Source organism: Myxocyprinus asiaticus, chromosome 12, assembly GCF_019703515.2.
Source record: "Myxocyprinus asiaticus isolate MX2 ecotype Aquarium Trade chromosome 12, UBuf_Myxa_2, whole genome shotgun sequence".
Classification (NCBI taxonomy): Eukaryota; Metazoa; Chordata; class Actinopteri; order Cypriniformes; family Catostomidae; genus Myxocyprinus; species Myxocyprinus asiaticus.
The window spans coordinates 6,968,159-6,986,162 of record NC_059355.1 but is presented as its reverse complement, the minus strand read 5'-3'; the positions used below and the strand labels follow the sequence as shown (position 1 = coordinate 6,986,162).

General features: G+C 36.9%; 2 protein-coding genes across 3 annotated transcripts in view; one reads left to right on the top strand and one right to left on the bottom strand.

The window, feature by feature from the left end:
• The window catches only part of LOC127449079 (choline transporter-like protein 2), a 175,955-nt gene that overhangs the window by 18,652 nt on the left and 139,299 nt on the right, over positions 1 to 18,004 (bottom strand). The window lies entirely within an intron of this gene.
• LOC127449091 (Kruppel-like factor 1) lies at positions 11,022 to 15,350 on the top strand. Its single transcript, XM_051712250.1, has 3 exons — positions 11,022 to 11,308; positions 11,640 to 12,501; positions 13,501 to 15,350. The coding sequence occupies exons 1-3, from the start codon at positions 11,234 to 11,236 to the stop codon at positions 13,674 to 13,676; spliced, it is 1,113 nt and encodes a 370-aa protein (XP_051568210.1). The 5' UTR covers positions 11,022 to 11,233; the 3' UTR covers positions 13,677 to 15,350.

Sequence of the window (18,004 nt, the reverse complement as noted above, 5' to 3'; positions counted from 1 at the left end):
GTTAAATTACTACATTTGAATCCCCCAAAATGATAAATATGTGTTTATGGTGTTGGAAGAAAGCATAAGAATTGTATTGTAAATCGAATGTACAAAACATCATGTGTACTGTAGCTGGGAGGAACTGTGGTCATTTGATTGTTTTGTCAGTGACAGTGTCACATGGGCAAGACAAAACAACCATGTAATGCCAAAGTGCTTGTTGTCTTGTGCATTCTCTCCCTTTGTTCCTTTGGGTATTCTACTGTTTCTTTCATAATCAAGGACTACTATCTCTCTTTTGAATTAAATGCCCATTGGATTGTATTCATATTTCTTTAATGAAATTATTTGTTTGCCACTATAGAGATGATGATTTAAAAATTATTTTGAGTCATCTAGTCTTGTTGTTAAATGAACAAATGGAAAGCAGGTGATGTTGTGATAATATACTGTACTGTAGCGGTGTAATTATAAATGAGTGGGCCACACTTCATTGTTTACTCCGATATCCTGAAACTACCTTTTAGGGAAATTGCATATTTTGAGAATGTCCCCTGGAAATGTTCTTTAATACACTGCTAATGTATATTCAGTACAATGTTAAACAAAATGTAAATCTATCTTATTTTTTAGCTGCACTTTGCCTAGATTACAGCTCTAAAGACTCTGGAAATTCCTTCAACCAACTTCATGAGATACCTACCAGGGAGGCTTTATAAACAGTCTTGAAGCTGTTTCCATATACGCTGCACTGGGCCGCTTTTCCTGCACTTCTGATTTAACAAATCAAAATAATTCTTAATTTAAAATATTTGTTTGGTTAAAAAAAGAAAGTGTCATTTGTATACAAAACTACAGTAATTTCAAGCATTTAAGAATAAGCCTTCAAATCAAAGTTTTTATGCTCCTGAGAAATATATACATTCAGTCAGGAGTGTCTAAAATGTAACTGGTGCTGTATACTGTACTATGGAGCATTGGATTAGGCTATAGAAACATGCAGGAAATAACCCACAGGAATAAACAGACCCTCACTGCTCACTCAACTGTCTCATTAGATTGCTCAATGATGATATTTTGGGAGTGACCCTGCTGCCTGATAAAATTGTGCCATTCATTGCTTTGCCTGTCTACAAATTCTGTTAATTGTTTTGACTGCCATGGAGCATCAGCAATTGCCAAACTATTCCTCTTTAAACTTTTACCTCAAAATACAGTGCATTCATAAAGTATTCAGACCCCTTCATTTTTTCACATTTTGTTATGTTGCAGCCTTATGCTAAAATGCTTTAAATAAAACAAAATTCACATCAGTCTACACTCCATACCCCATAATGGCAAAGCAAAAACCAGATGTTTGATAACTTTGCAAAAAATTAAAAAGAACAATCTAAAATATCACATTGACATTCAGACCCTTAACTCAGTACTTAGTTGAAGCACCTTTGGCAGCAATTACAGCCTCAAGTATTTTTGGGTATGATGCGACAAGCTTTGCACACCTGGATTTGGGGATTTTCTGCCATTCTTCTCTGCAGATCCTCTCAAGCTCTATTAGGTTGTGCAAGTTTCTCCCATCTCCACACATGATCTCTGGAGCTCAAACAGAGTGACCATTAGGTTCTTGGTAACCTCTCTTACCAAGGACCTTCTCCCCCGATTGCTTAGTTTGGCCAGGCAGCCAACTCTAGGAAGAGTCCTGGTTGTTCCAAACTTCTTCCAATTAAGAATTCTGGAGGCCACTGAGCTCTTGGGAACCTTCAATGCACCCAAAATAGCCTTCCCCAGATCTGTGCCTCAACACAATCCTGTCTTTAAGCTCTGCAGGCAGTTCCTTAGACCTCATGGCTTGGTATTTGCTCTGATATGCATTTTCAGCTGTGAGACCTTACATTGACAGGTCCAGTCAACTGAATTTGCCACAGGTGGACTCCAATTAAAGACAAACATCTCAAAGATGATCCAGAGAAATGGGATGCACCATGAGCTAAATTTCAAGTGTCATAGCAAAGGGTCTGAATACTTATGTCAGTGTGATATTTCAGTTTTTTTCTTTTTAATAAATTTGAAAAGTTATCAAAAATCTGGTTTTTGCTTTGTTATTATGGGGTATGGAATGTAGATTGATGTTAAAAAATAATAATTTAAAGCGTGTTAGCATAAGGCTGCAACAAAATGTGAAAAAATGAAGGGGTCTGAATACTTTGTGAATGCACTGTATGTATCTATAGATTTAGATATAGATTAAACCTTTAGATTTATATTCTTGTTTTAGTTAAATGTGGAAAATAATTATAGTGATTCCTGCCACATACATACTTCTGCATTAATGGCAGAAAAAACATGATCACATGCAATGTCGGCATGTTGCTTCTGAATGTTCCAGTACCCTTTTTACTGTGTTAAATCATTTACAGCTAAAAACTACGGAAGCCCTTTTTGTCTATGGTTTATCACTTTTTCTGTCGTGTTTTCTCGTGATCACGTCTTAATTTTCTCGTGATCTCGACATAACAAATGTTGTTTTCTATTGATCATGACTTAATTTTCTTTTTTGTTCTCTTGATTTCGACTTCCCGTGAGAAAACACCTTTTGGTGCCTGGAGCAGCTTATAACGTCACAGGCACGGCATCTTCATCTTCTGTTTATCGCAACAGTATAGGCTTCTCTCAAGGAGATGGATTTTTATCTAGTGAGTCTGCTGACCTGCTTCTCGAAGTCATAATCCAGTATCCATGGAGTAATGATGAGAAAATGAAGCTTTTTGATGCAATGAGGCTTTCATTACAATCGTATTGAAATTGGGTTCATTATTCAAAGCTTCTGGATACAGTTAAATTTACTGCAATCTGGTGGTCAAAAAAATGAAGTGAAATGAAGAACTAGTGAGCAGCTGTGGCTGACAGTGTTTTGAAGTAATGTGTAGATTGGACAGTAAATATGCTTGTGGGCTGGGCTGTAACATTTTATTAAAATGGGAGTTAAATGTGCTTATGTGACTGCATGTTATGGGTTCAAACTTGAATTGGGATTTGCGCTTCTTTTGAACCAGATTCCGGAGAAGGGTATAGCTGCAGACAGAGCTCCAAAAAGGGGCAGGAGCTCCAAACCACCAGCAAAGATATAGGAAGCCGCTTACCTAACCCTTTCCCTAACCCTAACAGTCTGTGGTGGTGTCGCCCCCTTTTTGAGTTGGTGCAACCCCCTTTTGGAGTAACCCTATATTGTAGATTCCGCCCCCCTTTGGGGATCTCCGGTCTGCAGCTACACCTACTTGGGATTCCAAAGCAGTCACGTCAGGTTTTCAGATGACTGAAGCTTCGGACGTCACAGATTGAAACTCCGAACCAGTGCTTCAATGTGAAAGGTGTTTGTTTATTTTCAACACAAGCTCTGAACCTTTGATGTCGAACGTCACATCCTCGTAGCTGACCTGCGATGTAGTCTTCTCAGATGACGAACACTTATTACAGTAGCCTATGTGTATTTTCTCCAGCATGGCACAAAGCTATTTCAGTAGCTGTCAGGCCTTGATTAATAAGATATGTGAAATGTTCCTGCTCCTCTGATGTTGCCACACTGCATGACGTCTCCAGAAAGATTATGCAGTTATTTACACTTAAGTCGTGATCTCGAAAAATCATCTTTTGTTATTTTGAGATCTTGAAAAAATTAAGTCGGAATCAAGAGAAAACAAATTTTGTTATGTTGAGAGCATGGGCCCTATTTTAAGAGCGCTAGTGTTAAGCGCAGCGCTATGCCATAAGTCATAAGAGAAAAGTCAGTGGGCATGGCCATGAAATGTAGGTATTTTCGTGCAAGCATGCGCTAAGTCTAGGCGCAAGTAGGTTTGGCGAAATTGAATGCGCAACACGCAAATGGGCTGGATTTAGTGCAGTTTCTTTCTGAGGTTTTCTCTGGTTATTATTCCACCATCTGTGTCCTATTTTATAGTTCATTCCCTCAAGCACCAGTGATATACCTAGATATAAACCATAAAAAGTTGGTAGTGCAAATGGACTGTGTGCATTGAATTAGAAGAATATAAAATTACGTTTTTATGTGCATTAACTGTGTTGATGATTGTCTGGCATATTTCTATGACAGTGACACGCTCCTTTTGCACACATGAAAAATTTTATTCTCGTCAGAATTTTGATGTAGGTTAATGTACTTACAGCGAATGTAAGTATTATTAATCATTTTCATCTACTGACACACAAATCATGGCTAGTATTAACAGTGATTGTATCGGCACGCACTTCACTTCTACTGGTCGATTTTGATTGAAAAAAATTACATATATTTACTGAAACACGAAAAAAATTCAACCAAACATATAGTATTTCTAACATGAAATTACACATCAAATGAAACAAAAATATAATCAAAATAATGAAGTGGTCAAAAAACCATAGCCTACCAATTCCAGACATTCAACTCTCTCCAACTTCTTCCACCGCGCGATTTGCAGTGACATAAAAATCACTCTATGACAACAGGTGGAAAAATACCTTTTATGCCTACAAATTAGGCTATAAATACAATTGTAAATTGAAACATAATAATAATAATTGAAAAAGAAACCATGATAGTAAAACACAAATCTCATACTTTTTTTCTTCTTTTTTTGTTATATAAGATGGCTACAATTCTGGTTGTCAGGGACATAAGTTGATGTTCTGCTATATTTTCAGAATTTGGACATGAACTTCATTACCACCTGCTGGTGGCATATCCAAACTGCAAATGCAGGAACTGAGTTCAAACTTTGAGTTTTCAAACGTCTTAGTGCAACGACCTAATTATCAGGAAAATAGCAAATTGCGGAAACAGTACACCCATAGTTTGCACGCATACACCCACAACAGCGCAAACATCCATGGCCACTTGCGCTTTGTGCTGGCAAGAATATTGCGATTAGAATTAGGGATATGACATTGTGCACAGTCGTTGTGCGAAGCGCTGCGCTTTGCATGCTCATGAAAATAGAGCCCCATGAGAACATGTTGAGATCATGAGAAAATTAAGTCGTGATAAGGAGGAAGCAAAAAAGGACAAAACTGGCTTCCGTAAAAAACAACTCACTTTACAACTCGCTTTTGCCGCTCCTGGAAACTGGAGCTCACACATGCTCTGTCGTTCAAAAACTATTCCCACTTCGGACACTGGGGGCAGTGTTTCGCATTTCTGAAAACACAGACCAAAACTGTGTCCAAATATCCATACTTCTCTACTATATAGTATGCCAAAAACAGTATGCCAATGGAGTAGTATGTCCGAATCCTCAGTATTCATGAAGGAGTAAGCGAGAAGTACACGGATGGCCTACTATTTCCGGTGAGATTCTGAAATGCGGATCGACTGGACACTTAACGATCCCATAATCCCTCGGGTGCTGAGGCGACGTCATGTTCAAAATGCTGGCTTTAAAAGAATGGAGGTGAACTGCTCTTCTCAACTAGAAGTGTTACATATACCAAGATAATTGTTCCTTGAGCTTAAATAGTGTTTGTTTAACAAAACCAGAGCAGATTTCACATTTGTTGTTCTTACATCATACACTATATTGCCAAAAGTATTCGCTCATCTGCCTTTAGACATATATGAACTTAAGTGACATCCCATTCTTAATCCATAGGGTTTAATATGACGTTGGCCCACTCTTTGCAGCTATAACAGCTTCAACTCTTCTGGGAAGACTTTCCACAAGGTTTAGGAGTGTGTTTATGGGAATTTTTGACCATTCTTCCAGAAGCGCATTTGTGAGGTCAGACACTGATGTTGGACGAGAAGGCCTGGCTCGCAGTCTTCGCTCTAATTCATCCCAAAGGTGCTCTATCGGGTTGAGGTCAGGACTCTGTGCAGGCCAGTCAAGTTCTTACACACCAAACTCGCTCATCCATGTCTTTATGGACCTTGCTTTGTGCACTGGTGCGCAGTCATGTTGGAACAGGAAGGGGCCATCCCCAAACTGTTCCCACAAAGTTGGGAGCATGGAATTGTCCAAAATCTCTTGGTATGCTGAAGCATTCAGAGTTCCTTTCACTGGAACTAAAGGGCCAAGCCTAGCTCCTGAAAAACAACCCCACACCATAATCCCCCCTCCACCAAACTTCACAGTTGGCACAATGCAGTCAGACAAGTACCGTTCTCCTGGCAACCGCCAAACCCAGACTCGTCCATCAGATTGCCAGATGGAGAAGGGTGATTCGTCACTCCAGAGAACGCGTCTCCACTGCTCTAGAGTCCAGTGGCGGCGTGCTTTACACCACTGCATCCGACGCTTTGCATTGCACTTGGTGATGTATGGCTTGGATGCAGCTGCTCGGCCATGGAAACCCATTCCATGAAGCTCTCTATGCACTGTTCTTGAGCTAATCTGAAGGCCACATGAACTTTGGAGGTCTGCAGAACGATTGACTCTGCAGAAAGTTGGCGACCTCTGTGCACTATGCGCCTCAGCATCCGCTGACCCCGCTCTGTCATTTTACGTGGCCTACCACTTCGTGGTTGAGTTGCTGTCATTCCCAATCGCTTCCACTTTGTTATAATACCACTGACAGTTGACTGTGGAATATTTAGTAGCGAGGAAATTTCACGACTGGACTTGTTACACAGGTGGCATCCTATCACAGTACCATGCTGGAATTCACTGAGCTCCTGAGAGCGGCCCATTCTTTCACAAATGTTTGTAGAAGCAGTCTGCATGCCTAGGTGCTTCATTTTATACACCTGTGGCCATGGAAGTGATTGGAACACCTGAATTCAATTATTTGGATGGGTGAGCGAATACTTTTGGCAATATAGTGTATATGCGGGTCATGGGTCAATGCCCACGTCCCCTTATGAAGTATGTCCGTAATCTTTTCATACTACTTGCATGCATACCTAAAAGAACGTACTGTTTTGGCAGCAGATAAGTCCATCCTTCATTAAATAAAGTACATACTGTGACAGTACATGGTTTCGGAAGCAGTTTTAGCTCAAGAAGTGTCAACCTACTATTTCCAAATTCACAGTGAGATTATTGTGAGAAAGCAGACTGATCTCACAGGAAAACCGGCGACAGGAAGTCAAACATTTTTTGTCTGCATAAAATCGGTCGATGTTCTCCAAACTTTCAAACTGCTGAAGCTCAAAGTACAGTCGTGCACATGTGCATGTATAATGCACAATGAGCGAACATTATATTAACTAGAAGTACAGCCCCTCTAATTTTGTTTTACGGAAACATTTGAGTAGTAATTTTATGACTGTACTCCAAACTCAAAACCTAACCATGCATCTGAAATTGTGTACAGTCAGAGTATGTATAATGTATTTGATGAAGGATGCACTTTATGGCAGGTAAAACAGTACATTCTTTAGGTATGCATGCAAATATATGAATAGATTCCAGATATACTTTATCCGGGAACGTGTGTATTGACCCGTGACCCTAATACTGAATATAACGTAATTACAACAACCAAAAATATACTACTCTGGTTTTGTTAAACAAGCACCATTTAAGCACAAGGAACAACTTTCTTGGCACATATAACACTTAAAGTTGAAAAGAGCCATCTGACTCATGGTTCACTGCAGTTCTTTTAAATCCAGCATTCTGAACTTGCCGTCTCCTCCGCTCCGGAGGGATTATGGGACTGTGAAGTGTCCAGTCGATTCACACTTCAGAATCACGCTGGAAATAGTAGGTCAGCTGGGTATTTCTTGCTTACTGCTTTATGAGTACTGAAGATTCGGACATACTACTCTATTGGCATACTGTTTGTTGCATTCTATATAGTAGGGATGTATGAATATTCAGACACATTGTAAGAGTATTGAGATCAAAATAGCATTCTTTCACTAACTTTTTTTGCAAATGTAGTATCTCGTATGTAGAGAGATCAAAAGGGATGTGACATCAAAGGCACAGCATGGATGATTTTTTAGCATGAACAGCTTGTTCAGAATTCGGCACATCGGGTCCGAATTTGGGTGTTAAAAAATTCCAATTTTCTGTGTAATGATGTCGCAGAAAGCCAATCTTTTACAAGTGAACTCTGTAGAGCTATTGAACGTACATAATGTAGTAAAGTTGGAAATAGTGAGTTGTATATTGCGAATTGTTACATTAGATGATGAAAAGGTAATTGAAAACCATTGAACTGCTGGCATAAAATAGTAGCAATAGAGAGAGCTGTCTAAATAAAGGTATGAATCTGTGTGAACACAATTCACTCTTTCATTTCAAGAGAGTAGCATGCTTATATTCCAGATGTTCTTTAACTGAGCTCATAGTTTTATACTTTTAAGTGTTATAGATCATGTTATAGATCTGCTTGGGTTTATTTAGCCACTTTAATTGCATATTTCATTCTCAGAGTACAGATGCAACAGTACAAAATGCATAGGAAAATTAAGTTTTCACATTCAAATGAGTCAATGCAATGGCTTTCAAAAAAAGCAGTTTAGGTTTGATGGTGTAAGTGTGGGTATGTGCTGTTATCTGTGGTGAAAGAGGCATCAGAGGGAGACAGGACCCAGGGCTCTATTATCTCACTCGGGACAGGAGGCCTCTCATCAGCCTACCCACACTGATAACTGCTCTGCAGAGCATAATCACCTACTGAACACCGCGCTTCTGAGAATCGCACACTCACAGAGATGGTGAAGTGAGTTTAGTATGCCGTATGTTTCAGGGGAAAGGTATAGTTGAAATTAGAGTTCTGTGCGTAAATGTCGACACTGCATACATCACTTAGCTGGCTTAGTGCTCTTGATACTATCTGCAAAGAATCTGATCTGTTAATTTGATCAATTTGAGCATTTTCTTTACATCTTCAATACCTTTTATTTCATTAATCTTATTCTTATATTACTTCTATAGCAATATTGTTACAATTATCATTTAGGTAAATTATCACAATATTGACACACAAAAAACTCTATATAATTAGACTATTTCAACTTTCAACAGTTTGTGCCTGTTAGCATAGATGAAACCACAAAAACACAATACATAAAAATGACCTGAAACAGAATCACCATAAGATAAAGATATTGCATGTTTATTGTGCAACTTCGATATTATACGTTTTTATATACTACGGTCAGGGTTGGGAGGGTTACTTTTGAAATGTATTCCACTACAGATTACAGAACACATGCTGTAAAATGTAATTAGTATTCTAAATACTTTGGATTACTTCTTCAGCACTGGTAGTTTTTATTCACTTGTTTTGACTATAAAAACTCTGCCAGTACAGTAAGACAAAATACACATGTTAAAAATACATTCTCTGAAAAACCTAAATATCTTATGCAGTGTTGTTTCTAGATTGATCTTGTTTTAAGGATTTTTAGATATTTTTAAACAATACAAAAATTATTATCAAGAATATGATTTTTGCCCTAATATCAAAGGTCTTACTATAAAACAAAATTATGATCCAATGTGAATTTTCTTGATAAACAAATATGATCGGTTGTGGTAACATGTGCATGTAAAATGGCTAGAAATAGCATTTTAGCTTAACGTAAAGCTGACAATTTACACAAGGTTTATTTCTATTTCTTCTGCTCCAAACTTACTTCAAACTTACTTCTCTGTCTGCTCGTATGAATGTAACACATCATAAGAAAGTGTTTCACCGCTGTTCAAATGCACTTTGGATCGCATCATTTATATGTATAAATGTTTTCCATCTGAAAGGACTAAATATTAAATGATACAAATGACAATAAAATGCAAAGTAATCTCTTCAGTAATCAAATTACTTTTTGAATGTAACTGTATTCTAAGTACCAATGATTTAGTTACTTATATTTTCTACTTTAAATACGTAATCCCGTTACATGTATTTCGTTACTCCCCAACCCTGACTACTGTATATACCAATGTCAGAAATAAACTTTTCCCTTAAGAGGCAATATTTACCCCCTGGATTTGATTTTTAGGGCATTCTTTACTTTTAAGAGGGCTTTTTTTTACTATAAAAATATACTGTGTCATCTGTAACACTTTACAATAAGGTTCCTTTTGTTAACATTAGTAAATGCATTAGGTATCATAAACTAACAATGAACAATATATTTTTTACAGCATTTTATTAATCTTTGTTAAAGTTAGTTTACAAAAAACTATTGTTCATTGTTAGTTCATAGTGCATTTAGTCATAACATATACAACTTTTGATTTGAACAATGCATAGTATGTGTTGAAATGAACATTAAATGAAGAGCGTGTATCTTGAAACATCACGTTGGTTAAGTTCTGTGGTGAGCTCATTAAATTGTCTGGGGAGCAACAGTGTGCTGACTTTCCTGGAGTTTTTGTGGACATCCATTTTTGGTCATGCACCTGTATTAATTTTATTGTTTGGATGTGCATGCTTTCTGCGATTTTTGAAATGAACATTAACCAAGATTAATAAAAGCTGTAAAACTAACTAATGTTAACAAATTGTAAAGTGTTTTCCTGTCATCCTTGATTTAATCAAATCTATTACCTCATACCCAAAAAAATTAAAGCAACGTCAACTCATATTTTATGTGCTAAAATGTATAACTAGACCTAGAATAAATATTTAGAACTATATCAAATTAAAAAGATGAAAGTTCATAACGGGTACAGTTTTGCCTGCATATTTTGCATTTCTGGGGCATTTTTGTCACTTTTCATTGCATTTTTTTTTTTTTTTCTTAATTTCTGACCCTGCTATTTACTTCATCTAAGTGACATTTAATATCAACAACTGACATATTCATGAGCTGTATTTATTTAAATTTCTCATTTAGTTTAGTCCTTCAGGAACAAATATGTCAGATGTTGGCCATCTGTTGGCCAAATGTGAATTAAAAACCATAAAAAAAAGTTTCTAAATCCCATTCAGTATATCAGTTTCATTGCTAAATGATACTGTTAAAATGGTTTAAATTTATTGAGCTAGAAAGAGTGAATGGCACTTTTTAAAATTCTTGGCTCACTTTTAAGCTCCACCCACAATCACAACTGTCAGGGGTCTTAAACTTACGTTTATCACTGATATAGTGAAAAAGAGAGGGGGAAAGAGAGACAAGCATTTATACCACTGTTTGTAAATATTTTGAATTGAACACTAATTGGGGTCTTGTTCATTGGCATTTTGCACATATAAAACCATTTTGGACAAACAACAAAGAAACACGTTGTGTGTATATTGGCCTCTTCTAGAGACATTATAAAATTGGTTTCTTATAAATGCTAAAACGGCAAATGGAATGGCCGTGACTCAAGCCGTACTGCCTTCGTTTAGTTCATTTTCGAACATCTGCACCGCCTCTGAAAACATGAAGGTATGATTATTTCAGATATTTTATCTCATAATTTGTGGTCCTATTGACAACTAAATGAATACATTACTGCTCTATTTGTGAAAGTAATAATTAATTATTAATAAGATTAATTATTTTAATTATTGTAATTTATCCATTTCTAAACATGCTAGTTTGATACTAAGTGTGAGTATGAGTGTGTGTTTGTAACATAAAAAAAAACCATTTTTATACACTACTTAAAAAAAAACAAAAAAAAACATGTTTTTTACTAAAAGCCCTCACACATCACAAAAAAACATCATGAATGTCAATAATATTGATTGTAAAATATTTGTGTATGACTCTAAAGGCTTGGAAGTTTGAAAATGGCTTATTGGATGTGGACTTCAAGGATTATGGCAGTTATGAGCCTTCACAGTATCTGACAGATGTACACAATGATGACAGTGAGGGACGCTTGGAGTTTTTGTTGTCTGATTGGTGCAGCTCATCACCTGTACGGTCCACCGATCAAAACTACACTTCCCAAAGGCAACCGCTACTGCAGGACCAGCTTCACAGTCCTGATCTCTACCAGATGCAGGACTTGAGTGCACAGAGAGACCAGGCAAGGCTAAATAGACACCAAGTTTCCCTTACAAGTTCACTAGCTGAGCTGCTTCCTCATGACAGATCTTTAAGTTCCTCAGTGCCTGACCTCTTTAACGGAGGATATTTAGAGCAGCAACAAATGGGAAAATCAGTCTCTCCACCAGAAAACCCCCAACAGTTTAGTTTCCTTCTTGCGAATGACATGGACAGATCAAGTGAAAGTGGCAACATGGAGATGAAGTCATGGGATTTTGGACACTACCATCAGCCTGCACCCCTGATACCCTTCCCAGACTCCAAATTTGTCCAGACATCTGGGATTGGCATGGACGCAATGGTCTTTCCTCATCGCCATCACTATGACTTTATTCAAAACTACTCACACCCCAGACTCTACCAACAGCAAGTGCACTATGCCCACAGCCAGCCAGCCAGCCACTATCCCTCCAAACAGAGCATGCTGCCTGACTCCACAGTTCCCCCCGCAGATCTGGAGGGGAAGCGCATCCGGAGGGGGGTGGTGAGAAAGAAAGTCCCAGTGCACATGTGTGAATATCCTGACTGCAACAAGACTTACACTAAGAGCTCCCACCTCAAAGCACACCACCGTACACATACAGGTAATCAGAAATACACAATTCAACAAACACGCATGCAGATGTTCAGAATGAACCATCATGTTTGGACACACTTGCATTCATTTTTGTTTTTCAGGATCTTAAAAACCTTTCGATTTAAAGTCACTTCATATTTGTCAACAAAACTAATTTCGAGCACATTAGTTATGCTTAACTGTTTAAAATTAGTTTTGTAGACTAATACAAATTTTACCTATGTTTGAATTTCTTTACTAAATTAAAAAATGAAGTTATTCTTTTTTATAATAAAATATTATAATATATAATATTAATAGGTTTGGAGAGTGAAGGAAAAGCAGCCAACAAATGTCTAGTAGACATAGAAAATTTTTCAATACTACCTAAAAAACATCTCAGGATGTTGGAAATAAAATATAAAATATGAAGTAGTTTTGATTTATTGAACAGCTTTTGGTCTCGAACAGTGTCATGAAATGAACTTTTCCATTAAGGGGCAATATTTGCCCCCTGGATTTGATTTTCAGGAGCATTTTTTAACCTAATCATTTAAAAAAATAATGTGAAATAAAAAAAATGTAAAAAAAAAAAAAAAAAAAAAAAATATATATATATATATATATATATATTTACATTTTATATATATATATATATATATATATATATATATATATATATATATATATATATATATATATAATTATTATTATTATTATTATTATTAATTAATTAATTTTTATTTTCTTCACAGTAATATCTATTCCTAGGAGATCGGCATGAAGAAATGTATTCGATTTTTTTTTAAAACACACACACACAGTCCATTTTGCATTTTTGGAAGCATTTTTGTCACTTTCGGTGACATTTTCCTCCAGTGCCCCTGTTAATTGGCGTCCCTATTATTTTAAAATGTGGAATAAAGTAGTAATAAAGGAATAGTAAGTGTGTGCAGGCTTTGACTGGTAAAAGTCAATTAATGTCACTTAACAGAATACAATTTAACAAAATGTCTGTAATCTGCAGGAGAAAAGCCGTATCACTGCACATGGGATGGCTGTGGGTGGAAGTTCGCCCGTTCAGACGAGCTGACGAGACACTTCCGGAAACACACAGGATTGAAGCCTTATGAGTGTGTGCTTTGCCATAGAGCCTTTAGTCGGTCCGATCACTTGGCACTACACATGAAGAGACATGTCTGAGAGCAGGGCGCACACACACATTTACTCAGCTATCTAAATAGGGACACACCATAGACTTCTATTGTAACTAATTTTCATTACTATACACTAACCCTATCCCACCTTATAATAAAAAAAGCATTATTTACTCTATTTATTAATTGTTTTTACATTGAAGATGTCACTGGATGCCCCCTAAAGGAAGGTTTAGTCAGATTTAGCTCACTTCTGGTGAATTTTTTCCCCAGAGTATACACACACAGTACAGAGAAATCCAAACACAAATGCATACACTCAGATATGCACATAACATAGAGGTTGGTCTATGCCTGTGAGGACATTTTTGTAGTCTTTAAGAGGACCTGTATTCAGGTGAGGTGCTGGACATTCTTTATCCATTAAAAAGCACTATTTCATGACATAATACAACTGACATGTACATACTGTAAATAATAAAGGGAATGAGTAAGTTGGTGAATTGTCAAAGGAATCAGTCCTTTGGTCAGAAATCAAGAGCTGCACCATTGTAGTTACATACAGTACAACCATCAGACTTATTTTCAATCTGGACCCTTTAGTTGGACTGTATGGTTTGGGAAACGGTAAAGAAGCAATCATGTGTCAAAGACTTTTCATCATAAAATTATAACTGTCGAAAAGGAAGATAATAAATTCTGGAATTTTCCGATAGAAAAATGTGTTCAACTTGCATGGCACTATGGAAGACTCTCATTGCTGTAATATTCCATACGTGAAAGTCCTTTAGAATTTGAATTATGAGTAGCTCATGTACATAAATATGCAACAAATATATGTAGCTTAAAATGTGATAAGAGCAGGACAGGTCAGTATTTATGATCTACACAAACAAAACAGCAGTGACTACATAGTATTAAACCACATGGTATGATGTGCATTTTACATACCTAATGAACATTATGTTATTTTATGATTGTGTTGTTGTATTTTCAGTTTACAATTTTCTATTTATTTTCCATATTCCTTATTGTGTGGATGTTCTGTTACATTTTAGATGTCATAGTGCTAATGTGTTAAGTACATTTTGCTATTTATATACCACAAAAAAAAAAAAAAAAAAATAATAAAACATCAAGAGAAAAATAAATATATAGTTTGTCTGTGCTAATGTATTTGTGTGTATTTTAAGATACATTTTGTATTTTATCAAATATTTGATCATCTATTTATATGACCTTATTCATTAATAAAGCATATGAAATTCTGTCCTTTCTGAAAGTCTCATTTCTAACCTATAGATGACAAACTAAGGCACCTCAACTGCTCCACTGCATTTTAATTAGATAAATGTCCTTCTGCAAGTTTCTCCCATCTCCACACATGATCACTGGAGCTCAACCAGAGTGACCATCAGGTTCTTGGTCACCTCTCTTACCACGGCCCTTCTCCCCTGAATTATGGAGGCCACTATTTTCTTGGGAACCTTCAAAGCTGCCAAAAACATTTGTAGCCTTCCCCAGATCTGTGCCTCGACACAATCCTGTCTCTGAGCTCTGCAGGCAGTTCCTTTGACCTCATGGCTTGGTTTTTGCTCTGATATGCATTTTCAGCTGTCAGACCTTATATAGACAGGTGTGTGCCTTTCCAAATCATGTCCAATCAATTGAATTTGCCACAGGTGGACTCCAATCAAAGCGTAGAAACATTTCATAGATGATCCAGAGAAGTGGGTTGCACCTGAGCTACATTGCAAGTGTCATAGCAAAGGGTCTGAATACTTATGTCAATGTGATATTTCAGTTTTTTCTTTTTAATAAATTTGCAAAGTTATCAAAAATCTGGCTTTTGCTTTGTCATTATGGGGTATGTAGTGTAGATTGATGTGAGAAAATAAAAATTTAAAGCATTTTAGCATAAGGCTGCAACATAACAAAATATGAAAAAATGAAGGGATCTGAATACTTTATGAATGCACTGTATTGGATATAACTTTTAATAAGGTTAGTAAGTGATTTTAATCACACTAAAATCATGTTAACAAGTATAATGTTTACATCTTGTGACTATAATGTGGAAAGTGTGTATTTTAACATTTATGGACTGGCCCCATTCACTTCCATTGTAAGTACCTTATAGGGGATAGTACACCCAAAAATTGACACCCTCATGCTATACCAGATGTGACTTTTTTTGTTCTGCAGAACACAAACAAAGATATTTAGAAGAATATCTCGACTCTGTAGGTCCTCACAATGCAAGTGAATGGTGACCAGAACTCAGAAGGTCCAAAAAGGACATAAAGGCAGCATAAAAGTAATCCATACGACTGCAGTGGTTTAATCCATGTCTTCAGAAGCTACATGATAGGTGAGGGTGAGAAACAGATCAATATTTAACTCTTTTTATACAATAAATCTCCACCTTTGACCAGCCGTAAGCACTAGGTGGCTGAATGTGAAAGGTACTTCCACATCAGAATGTGGAAGTGAAAGTGAATGTGTAGATTTACAGTAGAAAAAGACTTAATATTGATCTGTTTCTCACCCACACCTGTCATATCACTTCTGAAAACATGGATTTAACAACTGGAGTCGTATGGATTACTTTTATGCTGCCTTTATGTCCTTTATGGACCTTGTGAGTTCTGGTCATCATTCACTTGCATTGTATTTACCAACAGAGCTGAAATATTCTTCTACAAATCTTTGTTTTTTGATCTATAGAAGAAAGAAAGCTATACACATCTTTGGATGGTATGAGGGTGAGCAAATTATGAGAGAATTTTCATTTTTGGGTGAATTATCCCTTCAACTATGAGTTTTGCATTTTTTAAACAAAGTCGTCAAAATTATTTTTGTTGAAATCAACATTATGCCACAAATTCTGTCTAGTAATCATAAACAAATGCAAAGCATGTTTCAGAGATTAACTTTAAATGGGCAATATTTGCCCCCCTATAATCGATTTTCAGGCAAATATTTAACGCAGTCCATTTGTTTCAAGTACTGCAATTTAGTTAGTTAATTGAAATGTTCACTATGATGTCTATACCCATTACTAGAAAGTCTTAGAACAGAACATGATGAAATAACAACATTTTACACAACAACAGAGGAGTTCATTACAGGGCCCTTTTTCAGACCTACATTTTATCTGGGGCATGGCCTGAGCCCTGGTTAGCATCTAAGTCTGACCCTGCTGGAAAAGTCATAGAAGCCTGACCATAACCACAAACAGAGTTTCACAATTAAGGCCTGCTGGTCATAGTAACACAACTGTTGGTTAACCATGTTAAACTGATATTTGGGGGGATACAAATGAGATTAGCAGCCTGGGATTAGCCTGGGTTAAGGACTGAGTGTCAGACACGTGCCACAAACTCGTGTGCTCAGGAAAGGGAGCATATGAGTACACAGTGTATTGCGGGTGTGGTTTGTGTTGTGTATATTACACCTGTTTGAGAGGCAAAGCAGGAGGAAGCTGGACGGCAACTGACTGTTACCTCGTATCATCTTTTTATTGTTTACTTTTGACAACTGGATGATAAAAATGAAGAATTTAAAATCTTTCTATTTCTGTTAAATCATAGCGGCACATTGCCGTGCATGATAAGATCATTCTGAGCAAAGTTATGAAATTAAACAGAGATCAGTGACCTAGACTTAAGAAAAGGGAGGGAGACAGGAGGAAGGGGGAGAGGAGACCCCCTGAAATTGTTGTGGCTTTTTTGTTCATGTCTGTTAGATCTAAAAGTTCACTTTAAGGCATTTAAAATTTTTAGTCTCTCTTTTCCAGCAACACAGACCAAAACTATTGACGACTCACATTGCACTCACTCATTTTGTCCAATCAAATGCTCTCTAGAACAACACTGTCACTCTCCCAAATACCACCTGCCTCTGACTAGGTATTAATCAATGGCCATTCCATTTTTCAATAAAGGTACTGTTCATTAAATGTATAAAGGGAAAGTTTTGGAGGCAACCATGATCAGACTGATCTCACAATGAATTCAGAAACAGTAGGTTGACTTTTCTTTAGCTAAAATCAGTCTGTGCTTACCAAAATGTGAAACAGTGCCCCCAGTGGCCAAAGCGGTAAGTGTTGTTGGTCATATTGGCACTTGAGAGCTCCATTTTCCGAGTGTAATATCCAGGGAGGGGGGCCAAAAGCGAGTTGTGAAGTGAGTTGTTTTCAGCTGTACAGGCTGTAATACAGTGAAGAGGAATGCATATTTTACAAACTGTATCCCCAAACCTAAGCTTAACCATCACTAGAATAAAAATGTAATTTAAAATAAAATGCAACCTCTGAAATGTGCTCGTCACTGATTACGTGAACAAGATTACTTCCTGGTTTTAAAACGGGAT